A 14,836-nucleotide genomic window follows, 5' to 3' on the forward strand; every position below is an offset into this window, starting at 1 on the left:
TATTCGATTTGTTTGATAATTAATTACCTTGTTTTGAAAGGGTTCTAACGGCACCTGTCTTAACTGTTAGTTGGAACCTTTTCAAAGTAAGGTATCGAATTTTTGTTAGGTTTAGCGATATAATGACGATGTCGGTGGTAAGCAGTAAATTGGTTACACTGTCATAGTCGCCCGCATACTGAATTGTTTCAATTTGTTTCGCTACTAACAATTTGCCAATGGCTGAAGTTTGGCCACCCTATATTATTATCATTAGAGGTTGGATAGTCACAGTGCTATCCATTGTTCCATTGTTGTAAATCCTTTGTAAAAAAGGTTCGTTAAACCTTTAACAGTGCATTTACAACCTTTGAACAATACGCGGCACCTTCTGGGTCTGGTGACTAATTATCATCATTCTAATCAGCAATCTTTGCTGATTAGAATGATGGGTTGGGCAGAATTTTTTTTTAAATGAGTAATAAATTTCGGAAGAAAATATACAAATACAAATTGTTTTAAACAATGATAATTATTTTGAATTAGTGCTGTGTCCGTTGATATTTCAACGAGTGTTTCGAAAATAAATGCACTTACCACATACATATGTATATATGTACATACATATCCACACACACACACACACACACACACACATATACATTCCGTTTTTATATATATTATTTTTAATAATAAAACCTCAAAATAAATAAAACAATCAATCGATTGATAGATTTTTTGACTAATAATAATAATAAATAAATGATAGAATTTTATTTACTTAGAAATTATATTTACATAGATATTTGCCAGTAGCATAGCTCGGTGGTTGCGTTAATGCTAACCACCGAGAGGTTTTTGGGTTCGATCGATTGGGTTGGCCTCGATTGAAAATAATTTATTCCGTGTATTCCGTCTGTATTGCTACTAGTCTGACTTTGATTGTTCTTATTAGAGTTTGCCAATATATCTGATATCATTATTGTAACAGTTCCTCACCAAATTGGTAAAAACCATCCTACCCAGTATGTCACCACTATTTGAATTTGATTTAGAAAATTGTTAATCGAGTGGGTAATTTGAAAAAATACCTTTATCGTAAACTAAAAATCATCATTTTTGACGGCAAATTCAAGGACCGGTTTGGTGGCAAAAATACTAGATGTCTTAGCCATTGCCTGTATGAAAAAAAGTAGTAAGGTGTGAGATAGAGAGAGCAGGAACGTTTCCCAGTCCCTCCATTCCCATCTTCATACTTAGGTAAGCATTTCACTGACCATTTCATTCGATCAAACTTACACTTTCAAATAGACTGAACTTATCTTCGTCAGAAGTCATAAAAATATGGAATAAAATCACCAATAAACTCGAATTCTTATTAGTTAGAATAAATAGATGTAAATAAATGGTATATAGTGGTACATATGAGTCGTTATACATATATGAAAGTGGCAAAAGTCCACTTTTCTTCATTTCGAACATTAAATATATTGTTTTACATTTAGCAATATTTAAAAATATTGGTGGCCTGAAATATGTTTATTCTGCTTTCCGGGTTTCTGGACATATCGAATTAAAATAAGTGATAGTAATTTGAGAATGAAGTCAAAAAATGAACAGAATAGTGTTTTGGAACGGAAAATTGGACTTCCGCAACTTATATATGTACATACATACATACATATATACATAAATACAACGGCTCATATATTGGTACATATACGAAACAACTTCTTATGCTTTGTAGTGAAGAGCTTTATTTGTAAGTTATACCATTTATAGGTTGTCCAATCATATACAACCCCCGATACATTTATGTTAATTTTAACGATAACGGTGAGCTTTTCATCGAACTCGCAAATTGTTAAGAGTGCAACACAACATTCTCCCTCGGTCGTCGTTGCACTTCATCGCCAACTTGGGCGTATTGGTGAACTCTCCGAGCAGGTTGCAACGCTGCAGCCGGTGCAGCACCGCTCTCATAATGCAGTTTGTGGCAGTGCTCTGCGTCAGAATTTAGTTAACAACGCAAATCTAGTATGATTTGACGAAGCGTCGCTGCGGGAATACCCTATTGCGAAATCGCATTAAAGCGTCAAAACTTAAATTCCCATTAAGTGCACTCACCGTGAATGGTATACGATGGTGTGTATGTGGGAACTCAGACGTTGCGTAGCATCAAACGGACCGCAGAATCATTTGATGCGCCTATGTGAAATTTTGACATTTTCTGTTATTCATGATGCTTTTACTTTTTTATGCGGTTCGTGATTTTGTATCCAGCGGGCTTTCAACAGATGAAAATTAACTGTTTGAGGTTTGGATATGGTTAATATATTTATTTTATTACATATGTTTAATACATACATCACATGTGCTATGACAGGAATCAACCCAACACGACATCTATTGTCACTTATTATTTTTGTACAAGTACCAACAATTTTTAAAACAGAATATATTGGAGATATCTATGGACAGTCAACATTTATTTTAATACATTTATTTTAATACATAAAGGGGTTAATTGGAAGTGTGCTGAATTTTAAATCGGTAAAATTGTAAGTTAAAAACTCGTACTAGTGGAGCACGGTTTTGTGTTGTGTGCGTTGTACGCACGATGACCGGGGAAAATACCGATTTATTGAATCCGTCACAACAATTAAGCTAGAAAAATTGGAAAATTATAACGCAGGAGACCGTCAATCTGTGTTTTATTTTACATTTGGACGGGATTTGAACCCAGAACCTCTCTACTGGTATGAAATAGCTCTACCAGTGCATTACACTGTTGCTGTGTATATATTAATGTACATAGATATGTAAATTAAATGTTTTTGAAACAAAACTTGGTTAAATGTATAGTAAATTGCTTTGAACGCCTCACGAAAATTTTCAACTTATGTAATCATCACATGAAATTAAATTTCTTATCTTTATGCTGATTTTGCGTAAGGAATTTTAGTATAGTGTATTTATTTATGCTTTTGAGCACTGGTACCTAAAGTGAACCAGCAGGGATTTTTTTTAAATATATCTATTTATTACATGGAATCTCTTAAATAGAAAAAAAAATAAAAGAAGCTCTTAACAATTTTATTTGAAAGTTAAAAATTTTTATTCCAATTTTAATATACATATGTACATATGTACCTATATGTACAATTGCTATGCAATAATGATGAAGAACTTAAAGAATCCATTAGTCAAAGTAGCAAAATGAGACTATTTGATTTGGAATAATTTAATTTAATTATTTGAATCTCTTCTCTTTCTGCTCTCAATCTGATACATCGTACCAGTATATCGATGTATGTATGTATGTACATACATATGTATAAGCACTCAAAATAATAAAAAGGATAGCCAGAGTGAATGTGTCGCACTTTCGTTGCTACACTGGGATGTCCCATATCTGGTTTTAATCTGTAAATTCTGCGACAGGCCTCTTAAATCAACCCCTTCTCTACCATTCCGCTTTAGCCTCTTCGAGAAATCCCCCACACAGAATCTCCCAATAAATGCGAGGTAAGTCGAAGCAGGTAGGAGGTTTGGGGTGGTCGGGAGAACGACATCCGCCTGTATCAAAAGTGTTTTGAAACCGAACCTGAGAGAGAACTTTTGAATGTTAATAATGCGGCCATTGAGCGAACGGTGCCTATCAAAAATGGCAACACTGAAAAGCCAGCAAAACGTATATATAAATATATATTAAGGCGTATACAAAAGACCAACTCTTCCCCCCTCCTCCCCTCACTCGGTTCCTAAGAACCGATTTCAATTCGACAAAACCATTGACGACGACGAGCCGTAATGCCTCACTCTTTTGCGCGAAAGCTCGCAAAAAGCCTCCACCGCTTTTGCGGTCATATTTACATTAGTATTCTGTTGAAGCTCCTTTTCTTGCGGAGGGAGAAAAAAAGAGGCCACGAGGAGGGGTGTGGAAAAACTAAAGGGTGAAACGTCTAAACAAAATTTGCATTAGCGTATTTTTTCGCGTTGGCGTTATCGTCGCGTGATATATTGGCGCTAGTTCGCAAACTGGGTTGAAACTTTGGAACGCTCGGCCCCGTTGAGAAATCTTCACTGGAGATGTTCTACAGCCTTTGACCGACTTTTGTGCTTGTTTTCGAAGCAGTATCAATATTTACTGACAAATATGTATGTATCGTAATGAGATTACGCCGTGAAATTGGTTGGATAATTCATTTGACACACACTTAAGCTATATTTTATTTTAAAAATATATGTATATATATATATATATATATATATATATATATATATATATATATATATATATATATATATATATATATATATATGTTACAATGCAAATGTACATTTCATTCGTTCATGAACATACTAATTTGTTCATACACGAACCAATCTGGCCAGTTTTAGGCATGCGTAAGTATTCTCAATCGTCTGCCCCATCCTCTGTGTACATACATATGTATGCTTACCATAGGTTGCAATATTTTAAAAATTAGCGGAAACGAGAATTATAGCAACATTGTAATGTAATTTTCATATGAGTTCCCTTTTCAATACTTTACGTTTTGACATTTCAAAGCTTTTGGCTTAATTAATTTGTACCTACGCGTAGGTAGAAATTAATTACACGTCAATTTTTGTTACGTAGCTACGTAACAAAATTGACGTGTCTATAAAATATACAAATGTACATGCAAAGATATAATCTTTTATTACATAAATTTCAAATTTCGACGAATCACTGACAGTATGAATGTCAATAATACGAATTTCAAATTTCACTATAATTCCAATTTATTTAAAATTCAAGTCATGTACGGATTTAAACCAAAGCGAAACGAGATTGTTCGTATTATATTGATATAGTATTTTCAACATGAACGCAAATCATATGAATATTTTTATGGTTTTGAAATATTTTCATATTTGAATTACGTATGTATATATATAAGATGGAGTTCGGTCTTTCGTGTCATGCGGGGAAGACGTGCTTCTGCGTTCTTCCCGCTATTACTCGCTTAAACCCGGCTATTGCACGAAATTTAATCTAAAAATTTAACCATCTAATCACTTATTTTACTAATTGCATCCTAGTATAATTTAAGTGTAAAAATAAACAGACGATCGGCCGTTAACAGCGTTTTTAATATCAGTGATTGCGAAAAATTTTGTGTTAATTTTGTGTCAGTTACAAAAGCGTATACGAACGAGATACATCTCCCTACCTGAATACAAAAAAAATAAGGGTCCCTGCTCGCCAGTCAAAATTCGGTCCCACAGAAGCAATAAATCTTCCACATAATTGCTTTCAGACAAAAATTTTTAACGAACTTTACTTAATAGAATAATAGCAAACAGAAACGGTGTTTCCCAACTGTCTAATAGTTCTTTTTCATATTTAATTTATATTAAAGTAATTCGTGTAATTTTATATTCTTTACTAAATTTATTATTAAAATATTAAATTGCAAACCGCACTCACATATATAAATCCGTTGTCTCCAAAGAGGCGTCTCACGATAAAGATCTGTAAAAAAGTAGTATAACAATTGCTAATCTATTATTATCATAACTAACTACTTTCACTTACAAAGTAACCCTGTTAAATGGCATGTAATAACTCATAAGTGATCCAAGTGATACCTAGGATGACTATCTGTCAAAGCTGACCACAGAGAAGAGTCTATGGCGGTAAGAACTCACTCCTTGAATGGAAATCTCTCTCAAGTACCGCCTTTTTCTCAACACATCTTGGATAAATGCGAGAAAAATAATATCCAAACCTCCAACAAGGTAAGAGTGACGATGGATGATAGCTTAGCTAATAGAAACCTGTATTTAGCCACGTACAATGTAAGAACGTTATCGAGTGAAGGAAGTGTGCTTGCATTAGAGAATGAATTAGAAAATATCAAATGGGATATAATAGGACTTAGTGAAGTAAGACGAAAACAGCAAAACCAAATAATCCTAAAAAGTGGTAACTGTCTCTACTGGAGAGGGCTACCAAATGGTAGAATAGGAGGAGTAGGGTTTCTTATCAATAAGAGAATAGAAAGAAATATTATAGAAATAAGCGACATATCGGAACGTATATGCTATATAGTATTAAGAATCTCGAGCAGGTACACTTGTCAAATCTTCCAAGTGTACGCCCCCACATCTAGCCACCCAGACGAGGAAATAGAAGACTTCTACGAAAAAATACAGGACGCATACGATAATAGCCGTCACCACTTTAAAATAATCATGGGCGACTTTAACGCAAAAATAGGACAAAAGGCAAATACTGAAAGAGCAGTAGGCAATTTTGGTACCGGCCAAAGAAACGACAGAGGCGATCGCCTCATAGAATTCGCAGAACACAACAGGCTCTTTATCACTAATTCATTTTTCAGGAAAAACACCAACAATAAGTGGACTTGGGAGAGTCCTAAAGGAGACAGAAACGAGATCGATTTCATCCTAACAAATGCCCTGCACTCCGTTAAAGACGTTAGTGTTTTAAGTAAAGTAGATATATGTAGGTAGCGATCACAGATTAGTCCGTGCCAAGATGGCCATTAATATAAATTGCGAACGTAGGAAATTAATAAAAGGATGCAGTAACTCTCCAGATTTCGCTCAACTAAGGTCTAGGAAAAAGGAATTCGAACTCGAACTTGGAAATCGATACGGGAAATTAAACCCAGAAGCAGACATCGAGGAATTGAACACTGTAATTAGTTCGGTTCTAACCTCAACAGGTAAGAAATTAGGTGGATTCAGGAAACAGATTAAATTAAGCAAAATTTCAGCGGAAACAAAAAACCTAATTAAGCATAAAAGGAATTTAGATAGGGATAATAATAAGCAAGAATACAATCTAGTAAATAAGGAAATTAAAAAGAGAATAGTCAGGGATGTCAGGGATTTTAACAGCAAGCTAATAGAAAATACCATTAAGAATAACCGTAGCCTGAAAAAGTGCAAACAGGATCTTTTCTTAGGCAAAAACCAAATGATCGCAATCAGATCAGAGAGCGGAGTAATAATTAGGAATAGAGAAGAAATCATAGACAGAGTTTACACGTTCTATGCAAAACTATACGAGAACGACAACGGCCAATTCCCCGCTCTGGAATCGACACACGGCCAAAGGGTTCCTGCAGTATTGCCTAGCGAAGTAGAGGCCGCGCTAAAAACTGCAAAGAACGGTAAAACCCCAGGGGAAGATAATATTCCCATTGACTTACTAAAATGTGGCGGCCCCCCCCTAATTAATATCTTAGCTAGGCTTTTCAGCAAATGCATCCAGAACCAAGTTATACCAGAAGGATGGAATAACGCAACTATCATTTTAATACACAAAAAAGGCGACAAAAGCGATATCAAGAACTACCGACCCATTAGTCTACTTTCAGCGGTCTACAAGCTCTTCACGAAGGTTATTACAGAAAGGCTGAAGAATATCCTCGACGAGAACCAACCTATAGAGCAGGCAGGGTTTAGGGCAAATTTCAGCACAATGGACCACCTCCAAGTAGTTGGCGAACTAATCGAGCGCGCCAACGAATATCAACGGCCATTGTGCCTAGGTTTCGTCGATTATGAGAAAGCCTTCGATACAGTTAGTCATAATGCAGTACTTAACGCTCTAAAAACACAGGGAGTGCCGGAACCCTATGTGGGACTGTTAGCTGCAATATATAAGAATGCCACAGCTTCGGTTAAAATTTTTTCAGGTACAGATAGATTAAGCATAGGAAAAGGAGTAAGACAAGGAGATACAATCTCGCCCAAGTTATTCAATGCGGTGCTTGAGGGAGTTTTCAGGAAATTGGATTGGGATACAGCCGGAGTAAGCATCAATGGTCGCTTTTTGAGTCACCTTCGGTTCGCAGACGATATAGTTTTAGTAGCTCGTGATTCAGCTGACCTACTTATCAGACTAACACAGCTGGACAGGGAAAGTAGAAAAGTAGGATTAAAAATTAACGTAGATAAGACTAAACTAATGTTCAATAGTTATTGCATGCCTGATAGCATCCCCTTAGATGATAAACCAGTAGAAGTAGTAAATAATTATTTATATTTAGGTCAAATAATTGACATGTCTGGTAGTAAAAATGAAGAGATAAAGAGACGTATGAAATTAGGGTGGAGTGCATTTGGACGGATGAATGCTGTTTTCAAATCAAAAATGCCACTCTGCCTGAAGAAAAGGATCTTTGATCAATGCGTTTTGCCAGTGATGACGTATGGATGTGAAACTTGGACACTGAACGCCAAGATGCAAAATAAAATCCAATGCACTCAAAGAAGTATGGAACGCTGTATGCTTGGCATAACGAGGAAAGACAGGAAGCGGAACACGTGGGTGAGAAATATGACAAGGGTAGTGGACATAGTGGATAGAGTGAAGAGATTGAAATGGCAATGGGCGGGTCACGTAGCTAGGAGGATGGACGAAAGGTGGACAAAAGAAGTGCTTGAATGGTACCCGAGAGAAGGCAAAAGAGTAAAAGGAAGACCGCAAGGAAGATGGGTGAACGAAATTAGGAAAATGTGCGGAATGAGATGGATGAGTGTTGCGCAAAACAGAGACGAGTGGAAGCGTGTTGGAGAGGCCTTCATCCAGCAGTGGATGGCGAATGGCTGTAAATGATGATGATGATGATGATATATAAGATATTGCGATTTTTGCATGAATCTTTATTATGTCGCCATGTTATTTTATATATGGAACACATTCCAAATGTACGTGCAACGTCATCTAAATATATCGTAGGTATACAGATCCAGTCACAACTTCTCCAGTTGTCAGCTCCTGTTTGACCTCACCGGTTTCTCATCTTCGTGTCGACCTTCGACAACTGTCCGGGAATACATGAATAAAATTACCTTCGGAAGCAATAACATTGTGCTCATGTTATACGAGGTACATTCTATATATTATACATATGTATATGAATCGAGGGTACTCGTTCTTCTTCTGTTTACTACTTAACTCGCGTCCGTTTAATTCTCGGCTCGTTTGTACGATTTGTTGTTTTCGGGTCGTTCCCGTTCAAAATGCGGCTAACCTTTTGCGAATATTATGATGATAAATGGCAATAGTGTGTTTCGAAATTTGGCGCGTTGTCGTCCGGTCGTTTTGCAGCCTGAATATCGAGGATATTGGTCAAGTTAATTACGATCCTCTGTCACGTAGGCTTTGCGGTTTCGTGCTCGCAGAATAATTAAAAACTCCAACAACGATTCACCTCACAAACTGTGGGCAATTTTAGGAATTCATAATGCTTATACACGTTTTTTCTGATAATATTTTTTTTATTTCATTTCGCGAAGGAAGATATGATATAAAAGCGACCGAAGGTATTAAGGAATATATATAATTACATTAATCCTATACGTTAATCATCTAGTATACATATTATAATACTTTGGAATCACATGAAAAAAAAATTCTAAGATTATCATTTAAGCCGGACTGTAATTTTATAATTTAATTTTAATATTTTTTTTATATATTGTTTTAATATTTTTTATACAAAAGTAATATAATCCCAGTTTTTAAACAACTCTTTTTTACTAGTTTTAATACTAAAATACTTAATACTAGAAATACTTTAACACTAAAAGTAATTTCTGGTCCAACGCAAGCATGTACATAAATATGCAGGAGAAAATTGAAACTGTAAAATTAGGTCGATTTACAAATTTTAGGTTATGTTCGCCGATGACTGTCAAATGAAATCGAAACGGCATACGGCATGTTGCTTTGCCCAAAATTGCCTTACGTCCCTTTGGTGATATAGATGAATCTACGGAAATAATTTTGTGATGATTTTTGAGGATATGATATTATATAAAGGCGACCCATATGCAAAGTCCAAAACACAGATAGGTCACAAAACGTCAAACTATAATCGTACAAACACCACATCAGCCATATCAATTTTATAAAGACATATTTTTATCATTCATAATATAACCTTTTAGTGAAGTAAAAATATAAATGAGAGATAATGAGAGCCTATAATGCAAATTTTATAAGATATAATGTGAAAAAGTTATAATTATAAGCGTTTAAACAATTAAAATCTGACAAAACGAGAGAGGGGCGGAAAGTCAAACATAAAAGGCTACAGGCTAGTGGCAAGATTTTATACGACAATTTTTACAAAATATACTATTGATGAGTATTAGAATACTCTTTGAATAAATTATTTGACTCAATAGCTTAGCGAAGACTTAAAAGTCTTAACCGAGATCTATCTTTGGCCAGTTAATGGTTTAAATAGCTCTGAATTCAATTCAATAAATTTTTGCATGTGCGAAACGAGCTCTCGCCCATCGCTCGAGCAAATTATTTATCGGGATACGATCGAGAGCTCTTAGTGTCCTAAACACTGATCCCAATTAGGGTCCCTGATTTATAGTTAAGTCGGTTTCGGGATTCGTCCTTTAAGCGCAGTCTTTGCTTATCGCACGATCGAACATAATTCGTCCTCGCCACATATATTACGTTCGATAGATACCTATCTTGGAGTTCTCTACTACATGTTTTCTCCTTGTTGCAGTTCGACCGACGAAGATATCCTTGTCTGGGGTGGAAAGGCATGCTGTTCAAGGAAGCAAAGTGTCCTTGGAGTGCTTGGTGCAAGGTGCGAGACCAGCTGCAAATTTGACTTGGTACAACGGATCAACAACTATCGATCCACAATTTGTGACTGAAATAGCAAACGTTCAGGTATTTATATAACATTATGTCAATGATAACATATGTATTAGATAGATCTAGTAATAAAACTTTGTAAATGAGATTTACTAAATAGCCTTTTGGAACCCACAGATCTGGTTTCATCTAGTTTAATCTTAATCAAGATACAATTGAAAAATTCGATTGACAAGATTGACTCGTTTATTATTAATATAGGATATGTAAAATCTTATTTATATATATTTTTTATATGTATGACGTTTTGCTGTTTTCATTGGAATCACCTCGCATAAGTACTTTTCTCTGTATAGAAAGAGGAAATTGTGAATGATAGGCATTTCGCAATCGAAGCGTTTTCCGATGACAAAAATTATCGGCACGTATTCCGCGAGGAAATCGGGGAAAGCGCGAAAATCGCACATACCGGATATTTCTTTCTTATCCGCGGGCTTGTTTAAAAATAGTAATCTCGACGAAAGATGGGAACCGATTTAGACCCATTCGGATTATGCGATCACGTTACCGCTCCATTCGGGGGAACGGGGACCAGAGGAACGAAAGAGGAGAAGTGGAGGGGAGGTGTCGTAGGAAAAGACGGAAATTCCGGAAATCCCTGAGCTGAATGGGAAAGTGGCGGAGGATCGGCTCTTATATATATTTTGAAAAAAAAAAAAGAAAAACCAAGATCTTCTGGCCCCTCTCCCATCCTTTCGAGTCTCGCAAACACCCGCGCGGATAAACGTATGACATTTGCTTTGTATTTTTCGTTTTTATTTATTGGATTGTATATTCGGTCGCATATATTCAGCTCACTCTCCGGCGATATCCTCACGCCATTTATCTCGCGCGGGTTTTTGGGGATGCATCCGAATGTTGGGGGGGAGGTGAGGGGGTTCGTCGGGAGAGGGTCGGCGAATATTCAAAATGGAAACGTTTCAGATATACAAAAATTTATTCAATAAATCACGTTCCGGTTTGAATAAACCGCGACGAACGGCAGAGAACGCTCCCGGAATAATCCGTTTTCGGTGTCCTCTCTCTCTTTTTTTTTACCTTTACCATCCTCCCAGCCTTATACTTTCATCACCCTTCCTTCAAAACAAACGGATATATTGCGTTTAAATCATTACTTGTGTAATTCGAGATGACCACGAAAATAATTAAAAATAATATCCAGTTGTACAAACATTACATTTATTTTTTAAATATTTTTTTGTAAAAATGATTACATTTATTTATAAGAATGTATGAAAGTAAAATTCATTCGAGCAAGAACACTTAAAGATATTTTGCTAAATTTTGAGAATCTAATTGAAGACTTTATACATATATATATATGTACATTTATATAAATTTACAGTTTATAAATGAAACAGTTGCCGTTAATAAATAAATTACAACAACACGAAAAGATGCCTATTTTTAGGCGTTTATTCCTATGTTCGTACTTTTAATATAATATAATGGAAATTTGATGTGAACTCATTTATTTTTCTTATGAATAAAATAAGGTGCTGGTAATAATTTCGCTCTATTATATAGTCTATAATCACAGAGATGATTTTATGTGTGTAACAAAATACATACATATAATGAAGGATGTTTTTTAATACATGTTGATAATAAGACCGTCTTTCATATTAATTTCAAATTTATGGTTTTATGAATAAGTTAATGATATATTTCATGCTCATATATGTACATACATACATACATATGTACATTAGGCCGCACAGTGTGGCTGTTTGCAGATCTGGCTAGACATGTGCACACTTTGTTTTAAAAACGCTATATCTTAAAAACTGTAGAAAATAATAAGCCAGAAATTTATTTGGGTGCATTAATATAAGGTCTCATTCATACATATATATATATATATATATATATATATATATATATATATATATATATATATACATATATGCTAATAGAAAATACCATTAAGAATAACCGTAGCCTGAAAAAGTGCAAACAAGATCTTTTCTTAGGCAAAAGCCAAATGATCGCAATCAGATCAGAGAGCGGAGTAATAATTAGGAATAGAGAAGAGATCATAGACAGAGTTTATACGTTCTATGCAAAACTTTACGAGAACAACAACGGTCTCGTATATATATATATATATATATATATATATATATATATATATATATATATATATATATATATATATATATATATATATATATATATATATATATATATATATATACATATATGCTAATAGAAAATACCATTAAGAATAACCGTAGCCTGAAAAAGTGCAAACAAGATCTTTTCTTAGGCAAAAGCCAAATGATCGCAATCAGATCAGAGAGCGGAGTAATAATTAGGAATAGAGAAGAGATCATAGACAGAGTTTATACGTTCTATGCAAAACTTTACGAGAACAACAACGGTCAATTTCCCGCTCCGGAATCGACACACGGCCAAAGGGTTCCTGCAGTATTGCCTAGCGAAGTAGAGGCCGCGCTAAAAACTGCAAAGAACGGTAAAACCCCAGGGGAAGATAATATTCCCATTGACTTACTAAAATGTGGCGGCCCCCCCCCTAATTAATATCTTAGCTAGGCTTTTCAGCAAATGCATACAGAACCAAGCTATACCAGAAGGATGGAATAACGCAACTATCATTTTAATACACAAAAAAGGCGACAAAAGCGATATCAAGAACTACCGACCCATTATTCTACTTTCAGCGGTCTACAAGCTCTTCACGAAGGTTATTACAGAAAGGCTGAAGAATATCCTCGACGAGAACCAACCTATAGAGCAGGCAGGGTTTAGGGCAAATTTCAGCACAATGGACCACCTCCAAGTAGTTGGCGAACTAATCGAGCGCGCCAACGAATATCAACGGCCATTGTGCCTAGGTTTCGTCGATTATGAGAAAGCCTTCGATACAGTTAGTTATAATGCAGTACTTAACGCTCTAAAAACACAGGGAGTGCCGGAACCCTATGTGGGACTGTTAGCTGCAATATATAAGAATGCCACAGCTTCGGTTAAAATTTTTTCAGGTACAGATAGATTTAGCATAGGAAAAGGAGTAAGACAAGGAGATACAATCTCGCTCAAGTTATTCAATGCGGTGCTTGAGGGAGTTTTCAGGAACTTGGATTGGGATACAGCCGGAGTAAGCATCAATGGTCGCTTTTTGAGTCACCTTCGGTTCGCAGACGATATAGTTTTAGTAGCTCGTGATTCAGCTGACCTACTTATCAGACTAACACAGCTGGACAGGGAAAGTAGAAAAGTAGGATTAAAAATTAACGTAGATAAGACTAAACTAATTTTCAATAGTTATTGCATGCCTGATAGCATCCCCTTAGATGATAAACCAGTAGAAGTAGTAAATAATTATTTATATTTAGGTCAAATAATTGACATGTCTGGTAGTAAAAATGAAGAGATAAAGAGACGTATGAAATTAGGGTGGAGTGCATTTGGACGGATGAATGCTGTTTTTAAATCAAAAATGCCACTCTGCCTGAAGAAAAGGATCTTTGATCAATGCGTTTTGCCAGTGATGACGTATGGATGTGAAACTTGGACACTGAACGCCAAGATGCAAAATAAAATCCAATGCACTCAAAGAAGTATGGAACGCTGTATGCTTGGCATAACGAGGAAAGACAGGAAGCGGAACACGTGGGTGAGAAATATGACAAGGGTAGTGGACATAGTGGATAGAGTGAAGAGATTGAAATGGCAATGGGCGGGTCACGTAGCTAGGAGGATGGACGAAAGGTGGACAAAAGAAGTGCTTGAATGGTACCCGAGAGAAGGCAAAAGAGTAAAAGGAAGACCGCAAGGAAGATGGGTGAACGAAATTAGGAAAATGTGCGGAATGAGATGGATGAGTGTTGCGCAAAACAGAGACGAGTGGAAGCGTGTTGGAGAGGCCTTCATCCAGCAGTGGATGGCGAATGGCTGTAAATGATGATGATGATGTTATATATATATATATATATATATATATATATATATATATATATATATATATATATATATATATATATATATATATATATATATATATATATATATATATATATATATCGATATATATATATATATATATATATATATATATATATATATATATATATATATATATATATATATATATAACATCATCATCATCATTTACAT

At 35.4% G+C, this 14,836-nt stretch overlaps 1 protein-coding gene across 1 annotated transcript in view; it reads left to right on the forward strand.

Annotated features, from left to right (window-relative positions):
- Window positions 1-3,500: 3,500 nt before the first annotated feature.
- The window catches only part of LOC143909108 (nephrin-like), a 48,924-nt gene continuing 37,588 nt past the window's right edge, over window positions 3,501-14,836 (forward strand). Inside the window, exons 1-2 of the mRNA XM_077427010.1 lie at window positions 3,501-3,507; window positions 10,542-10,711. Of these exons, the coding sequence (XP_077283136.1) occupies window positions 3,501-3,507; window positions 10,542-10,711 (177 nt within the window). The remainder of the gene's footprint in view (window positions 3,508-10,541; window positions 10,712-14,836) is intronic.

Source organism: Arctopsyche grandis, chromosome 3 (assembly GCF_051622035.1).
Source record: "Arctopsyche grandis isolate Sample6627 chromosome 3, ASM5162203v2, whole genome shotgun sequence".
In the NCBI taxonomy this organism is placed as follows: domain Eukaryota; kingdom Metazoa; phylum Arthropoda; class Insecta; order Trichoptera; family Hydropsychidae; genus Arctopsyche; species Arctopsyche grandis.